The 17153-nt window shown below is 39.8% G+C and overlaps 1 protein-coding gene across 1 annotated transcript; it reads right to left on the bottom strand.

Moving 5' to 3' along the window:
- Positions 1-14493: 14493 nt before the first annotated feature.
- On the bottom strand, positions 14494-16592 carry LOC104215884 (GDSL esterase/lipase At4g10955-like). Its single transcript, XM_009765816.2, has 3 exons — positions 16425-16592; positions 15979-16065; positions 14494-15682 (listed from the first exon to the last, which is right to left on the bottom strand). The coding sequence occupies exons 2-3, from the start codon at positions 16038-16040 to the stop codon at positions 14686-14688; spliced, it is 1059 nt and encodes a 352-aa protein (XP_009764118.1). The 5' UTR covers positions 16041-16065; positions 16425-16592; the 3' UTR covers positions 14494-14685.
- Between the last annotated feature and the right edge of the window lie 561 nt (positions 16593-17153).

Raw genomic sequence — 17153 nt, 5'->3', positions numbered from 1 at the left:
CAAGAAATAGAGGTGTACGTGGACGATGTGATAGTCAAGTCCAGGACGCAGGATAATCACATCCAAGACTTGAGGAAATTCTTCGAGAGATTGAGGAAGTACGATTTGAAGCTGAACCCAGCCAAATGCGCTTTCGGAGTCCCATCGGGCAAGCTTTTGGGCTTCATAGTAAGCAGGAGAGGCATCGAATTAGATCCAACAAAGATAAAATCTATCAGAGATCTACCTCCCCCAAGAACGAAGAAAGACGTGATGAGTTTGTTGGGCAGGTTAAACTATATCAGTCAATTCATTGCCCAGCTGACTAGCACGTGTGAGCCCATATTTAAGCTATTGAGGAAGGATGCAGCGATCAAGTGGATGGATGAGTGTCAAGAAGCTTTCGACCAAATCAAAGAATATCTTTCAAATCCCCCAGTTTTGGTCCCGCCAGAGCCAGAGAGACCCCTGTTCTTGTATCTGACAGTTTTGGAAAATTCTTTTGGTTGCGTCCTCGGGAAACATGACGTAACCGGAAAGAAGGAGCAGGCGATCTACTACTTGAGCAAGAAATTCACCGGCTACGAGGCCAAGTACACTCTGCTGGAAAGAACATGTTGCACCCTGACGTGGGTTGGTCAAAAGCTGAGACATTATCTCCAAGCTCACACTACTTTCCTCATAAGCAGGCTGGATCCCCTGAAGTATATATTTCAGAAACCAATGCCTACAGGAAGACTGGCCAAGTGGCAAATCTTGCTTACTGAATTCGACATAGTCTATGTCACCCGCATGGTAATAAAAGCCCAGGCGTTAGCAGATCATTTGGCCGAAAATCCAGTCGATGAGGAATACCAGCCATTGAGTACCTATTTTCCAGATGAAGAAATAAACACCGTAGAAGTGGTCTCGGAGAACACTCATGTTTGGAAGATGTTCTTTGATGGAGCTGTAAATGCCAAAGGTGTAGGAATCGGGGCAATTTTGATCTCGCCCTCTGGTCAACATTATCCTGCTACAGCTAGATTGCGTTTCTTTTGCACGAACAATACAGCTGAGTATGAAGCCTGCATCATGGGCATGCATATGGCGATCGATCAGGATGTCGAAGATTTATTGATTATGGGAGATTCCGACCTGATTATCCGGCAAGCCCAAGGTGAATGGGAAACTCGGGATATCAAGCTTATTCCTTACCGACAGCACGTGGAGGACCTCGGCAAGCGTTTTAAATCAATAGAGTTCAGGTATATCCCGCGATGTTACAATGAACTAGCGGATGCACTTGTTACCTTGGCTTCAATAACACCCTACCCAGGCAACGCCCACGTCGATCCTTTGGAAATCCAAATCAGGGAAAGACACAGTTACTGTAATGTAATCGAGGCAGGATCGTGTACACAGCCGTGGTACCATGATATCAAGAAGTTCTTGAAAACACAAGAATACCCCGAGCATGCCACTGGAGATCAAAAGAGAACCATTAGGCGGCATGCAAGTGGTTTCTTTTTGAGCGGCGAGTTGTTGTATAAGAGAACCCCGGACCCCAATCTGCTAAGATGTGTCGACGCCGAGGAGGCGGGAAGGATCATGCATGAAGTACACGTAGGAGTGTGCGGACCTCACATGAACGGGTATGTTTTAGCAAAGAAAATCCTTCGAGCAGGTTATTACTGGATGACCATGGAAAAGGACTGCTTTAGCTTCGTTCGGAAGTGTCATCAATGTCAGGTGCACGGTAATTTGATTCATGCACCTCCCACGAAATTGCATCCCATGTCTGCACCTTGGCCATTTGTTGCCTAGGGCATGGACGTCATTGGTCCGATCTAGCCGAAGGCCTCAAATGGACATAGATTTATACTGGTTGCCATCGACTACTTCACAAAATGGGTAGAGGTTGTCACTCTTAAGTCGGTCACTAAAAAAGCTGTAGTGGATTTTGTACATTCAAATCTTATCTGTCGTTTCGGTATTCCTGCAACTATCATCACAGATAACGCAGCAAACCTGAATAGTCACTTGATGGGAGACGTCTGCGAACAGTTCAAAATAACGCATAGGAATTCCACTCCTTATCGGCCCAAGGCCAATGGCGCTGTAGAAGCAGCAAACAAGAACATCAAGAAGATTTTGAGGAAGACGATCCAAAGTTCCCGACAGTGGCATGAACAGCTACCCTTTGCATTGTTGGGATATCGCACTACGGTACGCACGTCAGTAGGAGCAACCCCTTATCTTTTGGTTTATGGGACCGAGGCTGTGATACCAGCATAAGTAGAAATTCCTTCGCTCTGAACCATTGTCGAAGCAGAAATTGAAGATAGCGAGTGGGTTAAGACCCGATTGGAGCAGTTGAATGTGATTGACGAGAAACGAATGGCTGCGGTTTGTCACGGGCAGCTGTACCAACGAAGAATGGCCCGTGCTTACAACAAGAAAGTCCGACCCAGGAATTTCGAAGTGGGTCAACTGGTACTGAGGCGCATTCTACCACATCACCAGGAAGCGAAAGGAAAATTTGCTCCAAATTGGAAAGGCTCATACATCATCAGGAAGATATTGCCGAGAGGAGCATTGTATCTAGGTGATATTGAAGGAAATGATCCCGAAACAGCGGTGAATGCGGATGCAGTCAAAAGATACTATGTCTGAGTTATACTCCAGTGGTCCTGACACATTTGAAATGATGAAGGTTTTATTCCCACTACCCCAAACACTATCAACTCTCTCTACAAGCCTTTTGAGCCGATTACATGTTCTTTGGCTATCATCGAAAAAAAAAGAGAAAGAAAGAGAAAGAAAGAAAACAAACAAAACAAAACATTGAAAGAGAGCCTGAACTACGTTCGACTTGATTCCGAAAGGATACGTAGGCAGCCTCTCTCTGAGGTTCAGTCACACCAACAATAAAATCTCATTTACCCTGAAATTGAAACTGGGGCACACCAAACGGCTTAGAATTTGTAGTTTTGTCCACCATTCTCTACCAAGCACAAGTCCTTCGGATGCAATTATCAAAGGTAGTAGGAGTCAAGAGATATCGCGATTGGAGGCCGGTACATTCTGAATTGAGAGAAATAAAATGAGAGAGTCTTGTCAGTGAAAACCTTCGGGCACCGCCAGGCAACGGGAGTAGAGAAACCAAATGAGAGAGCTTGTTTAGTAAAAACTCGCGAAGAGTGCTATCAAGCGACGACAGGAAGAGAAATGAGAGAGGTCAACTAGCGAAAACCCGCAAAGGGTGCTGTTGGCCGAGAGGATGGCTCCACCCCAGGAAATCTTGGCAAAGTTCCATCGGTTTGGAAACATAGATCCATTGTGGTTCATGAGGAAATGCAAGTTCATTGAAGGTCAGACGTCCAGTCCAAAAAGCATGTCATGTCCATTTAAAGTCGGCATGTTTCCCTTCAGATAAGTCTTTCTTGTCCCGAAAGGGACACTTCCCTTCTAAAACTTGTTTCCTCCTTTCTTTGTTTTACTTTTCTTCGAATTCCTTTCATTTTTAACCCAAAGTTCCAGATATACTGGAAAGGATAGGTGGCAGGATTGGTTTCACGGAGTTCCGTTTCGCAAAGGAAAATACCCCGTTTCAGTGGTACGTTTGTCCAAACCCGATGGATCATGATTTTGACTGCATTCGAAGTAAAGTCACAAAACAAAAAATAAAAAAAATAAAAAAATCCCCACAGGTTTTCCCTTTGTACAAATCCCCATAGGGCTTCCCTTTTAAAAAAAAATCCCCACAAAGCCTCCCTTTGTAAAAAATCCCCAGCGAGCTTGCCCCAACAAATCCCCAGCAAGTCCGCTTTGTAAAAAATCCCCACAGAGCCGCCTTCAGACAAATCCCCACAGAGTTTTCCCTTTGTACAAATCCCCACAGGTTTTCCCTTTGTACAAATCCCCACAGGGTTTCCCTTTGTAAAAAAAATCCCCACAAAGCCTCCCTTTGTAAAAATTCCCCAGTGAGCTTGCCCCAACAAATCCCCAGCAAGTCCGCTTTGTAAAAAATCCCTACAGAGCCGCCTTCAGACAAATCCCCACAGAGCTTTCCCTTTGTACAAATCCCCACAGGTTTTCCCTTTGTACAAATCCCCACAAGGATTCCCTTTGTAAAAAAAAAAATCCCCACAAAGCCTCCCAACAAATCCCCACAGAGCTTCCCCTTGTACAAATCCCCACAGAGTCTCCCCAATAAAATCCCCATTGAAAAATCCCCAAGCAAAACGGGATGGAAAAACCAAAGCCTTACAAGGCAAATCATCACAGAATCTGGGAATGCGAGCCTGAGCAGTCTAAAAGGGCTTCGCCATTTAAATCCAATCGATGGTAGAATTTCTCAACAGAAATAAGGACGCAACAAAGCAACTGGAACAATCAAGGTCACCGAACCAACCGCCATTTCCGAACTGACAATTGTTCTTTGTTTGAAAAGTTGAAACAGGTATGATCCAAGACAACCGTGCAAGAAGCAGGTGTCACCCGAAGAAGAAAAGAAATACATAAGTGCAAGAAACAGTTTGGCAATAAGGAATCCAATAAAAAGGGAAGTTCCCACAGAATTCTCTTTTACATTTTACTAAAACAAGAAAATTCAAAAAAAAAAGGGTCAGTTAGTATCCCTGAACTTTTTCCATTTAGCCAGCATTAGGGCTCCAACCCTGAACTGAGCATTATCTGTTAGTCAGTATTAGGGCTCCAACCCTGAACTAAACTTTTTCCATTTAGCCAGCATTAGGACTTCAACCCTGAACTGAGCATTGTTTGTTAGTCAGCATTAGGGCTCCAACCCTGAACTGAACTTTTTCCATTTAGCCGGCATTAGGGCTCCAACCCTGAACTGAGCATTGTCTGTTAGTCAGCATTAGGGCTTCAACCCTGAACTGAACCTTTTCCATTTAGCCAGCATTAGGGCTCCAACCCTGAACTGAGCATTTTCTGTTAGTCAGCATTAGGGCTCCAACCCTGAACTGAACTTTTTCCATTTAGCCAGCATTAGGGCTCCAACCCTGAATTGAGCATTGTCTGTTAGTCAGCATTAGGGATCTAACCCTGAACTGAACTTTTTCTATTTAGCCAGCATTAGGGCTCCAACCCTGAACTGAGCATTGTCTGTTAGTCAGCATTAGGGCTCCAACCCTGAACTGAACTTTTTCCATTTAGCCAGCATTAGGGCTCCAAACCTGAACTGAGCATTTTCTGTTAGTCAGCATTAGGGCTCCAACCCTGAACTGAACTTTTTTCATTTAGCCAGCATTAGGGCTTCAACCCTGAACTGAGCATTGTCTGTTAGTCAGCATTAGGGCTCCAACCCTGAACTGAACTTTTTCCATTTAGCCAGCATTAGGGCTCCAACCCTGAACTGAGCATTTTCTGTTAGTCAGCATTAGGGCTCCAACCCTGAACTGAACTTTTTTTCATTTAGCCAGCATTAGGGCTTCCAACCCTGAACTGAGCATTGTCTGTTAGTCAGCATTAGGGCTCCAACCCTGAACTGAACTTTTTCCATTTAGCCAGCATTAGGGCTCCAACCCTGAACTGAGCATTGTCTGTTAGTCAGCATTAGGGCTCCAACCCTTAACTGAACTTTTTCCATTTAGCCAGCATTAGGGCTCCAACCCTGAACTGAGTATTGTCTGTTAATCAGCATTAGGGCTCCAACCCTGAACTGAACTTTTTCTATTAGTCAGCATTAGGGCTCCAACCCTGAACTGAACTTTTTCCATTTAGCCAGCATTAGGGCTCCAACCCTGAACTGAGCATTGTCTGTTAGTCAGCATTAGGGCTCCAACCCTGAACTGAACTTTTTCCATTTAGCCAGCATTAGGGCTCCAACCCTGAACTGAGCATTGTCTGTTAGTCAGCATTAGGGCTCCAACCCTGAACTGAACTTTTTCCATTTAGCCAGCATTAGGGCTCCAACCCTGAACTGAGCATTGTCTGTTAGTCAGCATTAGGGCTCCAACCCTGAACTGAACTTTTTCCATTTAGCCAGCATTAGGGCTCCAACCCTGAACTGAGCATTGTCTGTTAGTCAGCATTAGGGCTCCAACCCTGAACTGAACTTTTTCCATTTAGCCAGCATTAGGGCTCCAACCCTGAACTGAGCATTGTCTGTTAGTCAGCATTAGGGCTCCAACCCTGAACTGAACTTTTTCCATTTAGCCAGCATTAGGGCTCCAACCCTGAACTGAGCATTGTCTGTTAGTCAGCATTAGGGCTCCAACCCTGAACTGAACTTTTTCCATTTAGCCAGCATTAGGGCTCCAACCCTGAACTGAGCATTGTCTGTTAGTCAGCATTAGGGCTCCAACCCTGAACTGAACTTTTTCCATTTAGCCAGCATTAGGGCTCCAACCCTGAACTGAGCATTGTCTATTAGTCAGCATTAGGTCTCCAACCCTGAACTGAACTTTTTCCGTTTACCAGCATTAGGGCTCCAACCCTGAACTGAGCATTGTCTGTTAGTCAGCATTAGGGCTCCAACCCTGAACTGAACTTTTTCCATTTAGCCAGCATTAGGGCTCCAACCCTGAACTGAGCTTTTTTCATTTAGCCAGCATTAGGGCTCTAACCCTGAATTGAGCATTGTCTGTTAGCCAGCATTAGGGCTCCAACCCTGATATGAGCTTTTTCCATTTAGTCATCATTAGGGCTCCAACCCTGAAGTGAGCATTTATTCTGTTAGCCATCATTAGGGCTCCAGCCCTGAACTGAGCATTTTACCTTATGGCGACATTAGGGCTCCAATTATGGAGTTGCATTTGGTAGACTGAAATTTTCCAATCCATTCATCAATTCTATAAATTTCCCGACATTTAACTCACGAAATTTTCCTAGTGAAACTGGGGTAGAAAATTTCGTTCGTCTGTTTTTTCCTGCAGGTCTGACCTCGAGACGCACGGATCGAGATGACCCACGAGATGAGTCTCAACCCAGAATAAAGAAAAGAAGAAAAAGACAAAAAGAAGATGTTTCGAGATATCGGGAAAAACGAAGGGCGGATCGCTCCAAGATTTGATCAAGGTCCCGAGTTCTACCAATCCCGTCTCACTCAGTATCGCAGAAATAAACAGGCACCTACAACTTGCAAGCATCAAGATTTGGATCGAAGTCTACAAGCAGAATCAGCTAAGACCCAAGATCAAGTTGCAAAAGAATCATAGATAGGAATATTGTAACTAGCGGTTGACATGCATACGTAGTTAGTTCAGTTTCAATTTTCCTTTGGTTGTAATAAGGGAGTCGGTAAGCAGCAGCGGCAATAGCAACAGCAGTAACGGCAAGCATTGCAATCCCATGGTAGTCCCAGCTATCAAAGTTTTTCGAACTACATTGACCTGATTCCTGTTTAGCCCAGGATATGTAGGAAATCTTTGAAGCGAAGATTCGGTCAAATCTTTCAAAAAAAAAAGAGCGCTTCACGTGGAGTATTCCAATATGCAAAATCGCTCATATCCGCTCACTTTATCTTTGTACGGAAACTCTTCGTGTTTTCACACAGAGAGGGGCAGTTGTGAGCACGTGATTTTTGTTTACACGACAATTACTCCAAAAGAAATCAAAATGGCCTTGCCATACAATTTTGGAATTTACGTGCCATTTTGTTAGCTATTTGTGGTTTTTTTGTCCGTGTCTATTTAGTCTTATCCAACAAAAATAAAAAAAATATGTCGCATGTGAGTTTAGGATGTCATTTTACTGCTAGGAATTAGTCAAACCACAATTTGTTTATAAAAGGAAAATCATAAAAATATGCATCTTTTATTCTATTTTTTGTTGTCATTAAGTGATTTTATTTTAATTAAATGTTAATGTGAGTGATAATTGTTGTTTGAGTATTAATTAATATTGGTATAATTTTATCTTGATTTTATAATTTAGTTAGGATTTTTTATTTAAGTTATAAGAAGGAAAATATTGAATTTGGGCCAAAATTTCAAATGAAATCAGGCCCAAACCAATACAAATGACCCAGTCCAACCAGGTCTTCTGCGAGACGCCCCAAACGACGCCGTATAGGCATTATCCTTTTGAGCCAATTATTAATTCAAAGGAACGGTCCAGATCAGGCCAATCCTTTACCCAAACGACGTCGTATAAGGCCGTCTAATCTCAACCATTAAAACCCAATCCCATCCAACGGCCTCAGGCCACTCCCATGTGCCCGACCCGTTAAAACTTGGACCAGCCCGACCCCTTGTAGTTGAAACGACACCGTTCCTCACCAGCTGAAAGATCCTGGCCCTTCATCTCACTCCATCCGACGGCCAGGATTTGATCACTCATCTACTATATAAGCCCATCCCTTTTACCCCACGCCCCCTAGCCAGACCCCCCTTCCCTTAGGTCGTCCTCACCAAACCTCAATCCCTTAGAACCCTAACGCCGCCCACTTTCCCCTCACCATTAAACCCGGCGGCAAGGACGCTGGTGACCACCACCTTAACACCCTAGGACCACCTCAACTCCCTGAACACAGATCCACTAACTGTGGGTCTCGAACCCTCCCCCACCTTCTCGAATCTTCATTTGAAGATTCGAGCCGAACTTTGACCTACACCAAACCACACCATATTCACACTAGACAATCCCCTGACCTCCCTCGTGACCAAACCAAGCTTTGTTTGGTCCGAATCTACCCACAAATCCCAAAACCCCAAATCTGAAAATCGAACCCTAGAACACAAGAACTTATGGAGTCTGTTTGGATTTAAATAAAAGTTTGGGGTCTAGTAGATCCTAATCGAAGTGTTTCGTTTGAGAACACCTCGGTTATGATTTGTCCGACCTCAAATAGGCAAATCAAGCTCGGGCCTGGGTCATCAGTGTTAGAACTTTTCTGGTTCGTTCACTATTCCCTTTTGTTATCTATTTAGTTTAGATTAATCAACATGTTTATTTAGTTTGTTTGTCTATTTTTTTTCTTTGGGATTTCTTTTGTCAGTTGGTGCTCCATCTTCGTAAAATCTTTTTTTTGGTCGATTGTTTATGCTGTTGTGTTGAATCCGTGTAGTAGTATACATATTTCAATTCAATTGATATCGTCGAACCAATAATGCCTGTTGTTTTCCCTGTATCGTGCAAAATTGTCAAGAACAATCTATGCCCTATTTATGTTTGTTTGGTCGATTGTTTGTTCTATGTTATAATTAGTATAGTGGAGTTGACATACGTCGTCAATTAGTTTCAGTTGGAATGATCACAATTAGACTCATGCTATTTTTGATTTACTGAAGCATTGTGAATCAGCTTAGTTTGTTCATTGTCACTGTGTATCAATTTGAATCAGAAACATCTAAGGGTGGGGTTATAGTTGCAGTTCAGACTTTGGTTTAAATTAATGGCATGTGTATTCTTGGGCAGAATGTGCCCTATGGTTCTTTAATAATTAGAGAAAATGGGATAGCATGTGCTGTCAGGCCATCTTCAGGCTGCCCATACCTTTGTTTTAGCTTAATAAGATGATAAAAGGGCTGTCAGGGAATCTCATGGGAGGGGTTCTACTTTTAAAAAGTTTGAGTGGAAAAACAGCAGAAAAAGAGAGGGGTCTGAATGGTTTAACATGCTGTGAATGGCCTGATGCTAGGCTATAAATAGAGGGGTCTTTCCATCAGAGGAGGGGGACAGACAGAAAGATAGAGAGGGGATATATACACAGAGACACACATAGATACAGATAGAGAGACACATACACAAGAAGGATACATACTGAAGTAAGAAGAGAGGGAGAGAAAACAATTTCTGAATTCAAAAGATTCAATCAGGCAATAGAAAGGGCAGGGTTTTAATTCTGAAACTTAGCAAAAGAAGTTCTGGAAAGTAGAAAGAGATAGTTCTGAAAATCAAAGAGAGTTTAGAAATCAGGGGAAGATAGAAAAGAAATTTTGTTTGTTCGATTGAAATTGAAAACACTGTTTTCTCTCTCTTTTTCTGTTTGGACACCAGCTCTAATCTGTTACTGGTTCAGTCAGACTAAGGGTTTTGTTTTGAAGTATTTGAAAATAAGCAACTGTATCTTTCATTGTATCGGATCCATCTATTACCTGTCTTGGAATGACATTAGAGTTTCCTGGGTCTCAACTGGGCTTTACTCTTTTACTTGGACATTGGGTATTGTGTCATTGAGTTACTGTTTGGTCTATCCTGCCTGGGTTTGCATTTGCTGCCGTATTTGTTGTTTGCTTGCTGCCATTTCTTGTTGTTGTTGTTGCTGACTCGCCTGCATTCTGTTTTCTTCTGTTGGTATTCAACATTCAGGTACACATTTGAACCTCACATTGATGTAGAAGTCGAAAACATGAAATGAAGATGCAAAGGAATTTAATCAGTCGTTGCTTTACTTACAGCTTTGTAAATATTGTTCAAATTGTGTAATTCTTTAATTGGTAGCCCAATAGAGAACACCTTAGTATGTTTGTACTTAATTGAAACTACTTTGGTCTAAAAACTGCGATATGATTTGCTTAGTAGTATACATGATATAGTTATATAATTTATGGAATGTGCAATCGCTTAGTATAATTGTTAATTCAAACTCTTTCTCCAGTTATGCTTTGAATATGTAGGGTGGATGGCTTTTTAAATCTTGCCAAATAAGATACAATTTTAAATTCTTGAATTTCAGCTTCATTAGGCAGTTTGTAGGACGAGTTTCCGAATACCATTGGTAGCATCCTCTAATAAGTAATTCTATTAATCTTGTTTAAATGGGCTAATTTAAATTTAACTTAATGTTGTTTGGAGTAAGTGTAGCGTTCCATCAATCTTGTATGTAATTTTTTTCTTTTTATCAAATTAAGAGCATGTTCCATGAGGTATAGCATTCTTCATTTTGTAAACAATTAATCAGATGATTAACAGGAATCCGGATTTGGCCAAAGCATGCAATTGAATTAGCATGTATCTTCTTTATTCTATTTTTAGAGACAAACATAGTAGAAATGTAGTCACTTTAGGATATCCCTTCTAAAAATAATGAGACGAGCCTCGCCAAATAAAAATGCAAATTGCGGGGCCCTCAATAATTGATCATAATAAATACTTAGAATTCGGGAGGGACTGTTTAGTGAATTTCACTGTCTTCCCCCAAAGATAATAACGCGTTAGACTCTTTAGGCGCGGCTTAATTAAATTACATTCTTAAATTCGGGTGCGCATTTATGTGACCCAAATTCAAATCTCAACGGAGTCGAAATGTGTTAACAACTACGGGTGCATTGATTGTGACGTGGTTCGAGATGCATTTTCACGACGTTGCAAATTCTATAAAAAATAAATGATAATAATAAAAGCGGTTTTAAATTCAATAAAAGCACATAAGTCACAACATGTATTTAAATCAGATATTTAGCCATTATAACAATTTAAGCGACCGTGCTAGAACCACGGGATTCGAGGGTGCCTAACACCTTCCCTCGGGTCAACAGAATTCCTTACTTAGAATTTCTGGTTCACAGACTTCATTTGGAAAAGTCGAAAATTTCCTCGATTTGGGATTCAAGATAAACCGGTGACTTGGGACACCAAAAACCAAACCTTTCCCAAGTGGCGACTCTGAATTAAATAAATAATTCCATTTCGAATAATGTCACTTAAATTGGAAAAACTCCCCTCGCGCATTTAACCCTTCGGGGCCGGGCGCATAAAAAGGAGGTGTGACAGGTAGTCCTGGAATTTTTAGAAGGATGGTTGTCACTTAAATTAGAGGAGATTGAAGAGTAGGGCATGATTGCATCTACATGCATGCAATCTATAATGGTTAGTGTAGGATATATAATAGAAGATTTTGCATGGCAAGGTTTGGCCACATGTCGCATGCCTTCCTCCATTTGTTCACTATGCAGAGATTCTATGGACAAGTGTGGGTTGGCATTTGTAACATTTTTATTTTTAGTGGTCATGTCATTAGAGTTAATTGTGCCTGTGTTAGTAGGGTTGCTAGTTAAATTACTAGAATTATCATTCCTAGAAGTTGTGTTAGGAACAAGGTTAATAGGTTTAGTAGCGGTATTATTAATCCTAGTGCTAATTGATGTGGCTAATTTACCAATGGAATGTTGCATGTCGAGATAATTGGGTAATATTATAGAATTATTTTTTTTGAGGAATATTGTCCAAAATAGTGTGCTCATTGTACAACTTGAAAAAGCGATTTTCTAACTGAAAAGCAGTTGTTTTCTCAGTCATCATGGCATTGGTGGTATTAGCCATACGAGCATGAACCATACTACCATTGCTAGATGACAAGGAGTTAGATTCCTTATTGACAAATTTCAACTTTTGAGTATTGATATACTTACTTGTGGAGGCATTGAATATTTTAACATCAATACCTGCTTCCACTGTTGTCTCTTTGCCTGCCTTTGGAATCTTCTTATTCGATCTTCTTTATTTTTGAAAGGATACAGTGTGCCAGTCATCCTCATTGCTTGTTTTGTGTGAACTTTGAGTGTCTTGATGTTGTACTACTCCTTCTTTATTATTCTCCACCCGGGACAGTGGAATTAATGTTGTAGGGCAATAGGCTAAAATTTAACCTAATGAACCGCATTTTTTACACAGAATTTTGTCTCGTTCGTATTCAATTATTTGTTTATGCTCTTCAATAAATATGAATTTTGTCACAGGTTTGTCCATCCAAACTTTCACACATAGTCTAGTATAACGCCCTCTTAAGGTAGATGATGTACACGCATCAACTTTTAGGAGTCTCCCAATAGAATTTCCAATCTTTTGAAGAATAATCTTGTCATAAAACTCAGTAGGTAAATTTGGAAGACGGTTCCAAACAGCAGTACATATTTGTTTAGCATCAGAAACTACAAAGTTTGGTTCTCACCTTTGGCATGAGAGGAAATGACCAAAGATGAACCATGGTCCGTTTTGAAGAATTGAATTCATGCTCTCTTGCTTTTGAAATTTTGCAATATAGTAATCTGATCCTAGGTCAATTAGAGGAAAGTTTTCATTCACTTTCCATAATTCCTGAACTTTTTTTCTAAGGATTTGGTGAAGAGTTCTTTTTCCTTGTAATTTTATGATTATGGAGTATTTTCAAGGCATATACATACAATTTCGATCTTCTTGAGAGATGGAAATTTTTCTTTTCCCTGATGGATTATAATTTGCATGTCTTGGTGAGGAGGAAGTATGAATGTCATTGGATAGTGGAACGGTTGTTTCAATTATGATGTCCGTCCCTTCCTCTCTCCCAATTAATTTATCTTTAAATGAGGCTTGTTGATTTGCATAAGTTTTGGAGGTATAATCTATGCTAATGTCAGGTGATTTAGGAGGAATTAAAGCCATCTCCATATCAGTATCCATATTTGGATTAGATATAGCTAGTGAAATTGGGTAAGGTAGTTTAGGAATTTTTTAGATAGAAGATGGAGCTTCTTTCACTAAGAAGACTCCAACTTTCCAATTATTCTTTCTTCACACGAACTAATTAACATGACTAGTACTCGCATCCTAATCCATTGAAAATTTATTTTCTCATTATTGATCGTATTCATTTGTGTTTATAGCAAACTTATGCCAATAATAATTTTTTTCTAGTAAAAATAAAATAAAATAGTCACTAATGTTATAAGGATCGTTACCAAAATTATAGCTAGTTTGAATCAAGCATTGCACCAGATTAAACTAAAATTTTACAAATAACGACAAGTACTTAACCCAAAAACAACAACAACAAAAATCTATTCTAATTTCACAAGCGGGTCTGAGAAGAGTAGGGTATACGCATGCCTTTCCCCCACCTTGTGAGGGTAGAGAGGTTGTTTCCAATAGACTTGTCTTAAGAAACACAAACAGGAAGCAACAACAATAACAACACAGGAAAAAATAAAGACACTATATGTAATAACAAAGATCTAAAAGTAAGAAGTACGAGAATACTACTAATAAAACTGCTAAGAATGACACAATATGGGATAACAAAGATCTAGGAACACGAAATTATAAGAATAATACTAATATTACTGATACGATTAGGAGAAACTCTCAACTACCTATCAACCTACAATCCTAATTCTTGACCTCCATACCTTTCTATCAAGGGTCATGTCCTCGGTAAGCTGAAGCAATGTCATGTCCTCCCTAATTACCTCCCCCCAATACTTCTTTGGCCTACCTCTACCGTTCCTCAAACCCGTCATGATCAACCTCTCACACCTCCTAACTGGGGCATCGATGTCTCTCCTCATCACGTGTCCGAACCATCTCAGCCTCGATTCCCGCAATTTGTCTTCCAAAGGGTCACTCCCATTTTGTCCCTAATAACTTCATTCATAATCTTATCTTTCCCGGTACGCCCACACATTCTTCTCAACATCCTCATTTATGTTGCTCTCATCTTTTGGACATGTGATTTCTTGACTAGCCAACATTCAGCACAATACAACATAGCCCTTAAGTACTTAACCCAAGTACACCAAAATGTCAAAAAGGGTATTTATTTAAATTCTAAATGAATAAATAGATGTGTATTTTTCTTCTTTTAATGTTTTAATGGGTAATCTCAATACGGAACAGAACACAATCTAACTGCAAATAAAACAAATTCAGATTCATCCCATGACAAAAAATATTCTTGATCCCTGTAATTAATCAAATTGTCCATCTAGCACCCCAGCTTTGTACACTTTGTGCCGCATAAGCCACAGCTTTTAAAAATTCACAAACAATTAATATCAAATCTTATCGAAACTGGTAAAGCTTACAATTGCACTGTAAATCAGGTTTCCACCATTGGTAGATTCCATGAGCTCGTTTGAAATCTGGAGGAGGACTCAAATTAACAGTAACAAAAGCCGAAGGAAGTAGGTGCGACGGTTCTGACTCTTTTCCTATAGCAGTCGAAATAATACTTCTTATTGAATTCTGCGTGGCAATTCGTTCGATTTCCCCAGCGCCAATCGCACCCATCTTTTCCCGATGTTCGAAATATCCAACATATTCTGAGCAAATAGGATCTGATGGATTCACAAATAAGTAAGGAACCCATGCAGATAATACAGTAAATTGATCACTTTTATGTGGAGAATCTGGCCTGTGACTTTTGACGGCAGCAACAAGTCCAGCTTTGACAACACTATGAGCAAAGCGGATTCCATGCTTCAATTTCTCGTTCTTGATTTTCTCTATAGGAAGAGATGCAAATGGTGGATTAAACAAATATGTTTCGAGATGACTCCCCATTTTAAGTACCATATCCCTTCCAATTGTTAATGCAATTGCAGAACCCAATGAATGACCCGCCAGCCAAATATCTGAGGCCCCGTAATTTTGAACAATGCTTTGTACAGTTTGAAGTGCAATATGGAAGCGAGAGCTATTGTGAAGATTATTGCGAATGACTTTAAAATCCAACTTGTAGTCTTGTGATCTGCTATCTTTTTTGGCAATTGTGCCTCGAAAGGCGATCACATACTTTGGTGGATTTTGATTCTGACCGTGGGTTGAGTAATAAGAGTAGTTGAAATGAGAATTTGGATATTTGTATTCGAAAATGGCGCCGAAGTAAGATTGATCTTCATTGTCCACCAAGACTTGGATTAAACGAAAATGGAAGAATTCCCACCAGGGCGGAGCCAGGGCTTTAGGACCTAGACGATTTTGCTGGCGGTCACGTTCAAGAACGTACACACTCTGCACTAAGCTGGCTGCTACACTCCTCCTATGATCTGTATTTCTCCTGTAAATGATGAAAACTTGACTCAAATTTTAAAGTCAACTACATGTAACTTTAACTAAAGATTACAGATTTTAATTTGTGTCAATGTCTAATGCGACCATCCTTTAAAAGTTGTAGCAAAGATACCGATTTCATAGGTCTGTTATAAATACGAGGAATTGTAGTTCATATTTTCCTTTTATTTGAAAGGGAAATCAAATTAACATCTCTAACCATCTCAAAGTGATGCCAAGCTAGTTCTTCTTTGACAACTTAATCAACAGCCAGAAATGGAGATTATAAGGAGATGCCCTTACCAATCAATAGCACTGAGGTATAATGGACCCGATAGGCTGAATATCTCCCTTTCAGAAGCCATCAAAACAAGAAATTCCCCTTCTTTTCTGGCGTTGGATAGAACAATGTGTCATGAACAGAAAGCAAAAACACACGCACTTTATTGGAAATTAATTGTCTCAATATTTGTGAGACCGACTTTTAATGTGTTTAATTACTCCATCATTCAATGTATCAAAGAACTCTAACAAGGAGTAAATTCATGAAATGATGAAATGTTTAGTAGTCCACAGACATTGCAATATCAATTTGCATACATGAATTCAGGATGAGATATGTACATCAAATTCGATCAAAATGAAACACTAAGTTGAAAACACACAGTTCTAAGAATGAATCAGAATCGAGTTGTTCAAAGCACAATATAAAATAGTATCCAGTGATATCTACATGAGAAGAAAATTACCTGAGCAGTAGGCCGGTATGGATGATAATCAAACATATCCCAATTCAAAATCTGCAGGCAAAGTTGAGAGAAAGAAAAGGTGTGCAGAAACTACTAGTATAGGAGAAGGAAATGTAGGAGAAAAGAGTTGGCGCACCAAAGTCCAAAGGAGAGCTTTACCAAGTCTAAGGTTTGGTAAACGCCAAAACTCTCAATAGGTTCCTAAGGACAATAAATAAGGAAATGTCATATATCTATACTATATTAAAAGTATTTTTTTACCTTTTAAAAGTTAATTAGTATTAGTACCCGTGCAATGTGCGGATAATATTAAAGAATGTAAATTATGTCATGTGATCTAACTTGTTTGAGCACATTATATCATATACTTGAATCAAATTCTAATTACCTTCTTGTTACCCAAGGAAACATACCTAATAAAAGAATCTTATAAAGTTATAAAAGGATTCATAGTCATCGAATTACTTTTAGTTCATCATTTTTTTTATTACATAATCTACTATACTTAATATTATCTCATTACATTTCATTAGCTTGTCACGTGACTTAATCTCAATTGCTCTCCTTTTAATATAACATAAATTTCTATTTTCTTATTCCCAAAATGATTTCTCGAAACTTTTATTCCATTGTTACGTTCATCTTCAAAAGTCTAAAGTTATTATAAACTAATAAATATTATAAATATCAACAAATTATCTCAATCCTTTACTTTGTACATTTTTATAT

Source organism: Nicotiana sylvestris, chromosome 3 (assembly GCF_000393655.2).
Source record: "Nicotiana sylvestris chromosome 3, ASM39365v2, whole genome shotgun sequence".
Taxonomy (NCBI): Eukaryota; Viridiplantae; Streptophyta; class Magnoliopsida; order Solanales; family Solanaceae; genus Nicotiana; species Nicotiana sylvestris.
The sequence above is the reverse complement of the archived record's forward strand: the minus strand, read 5'-3'. Positions and strand labels throughout refer to the sequence as shown.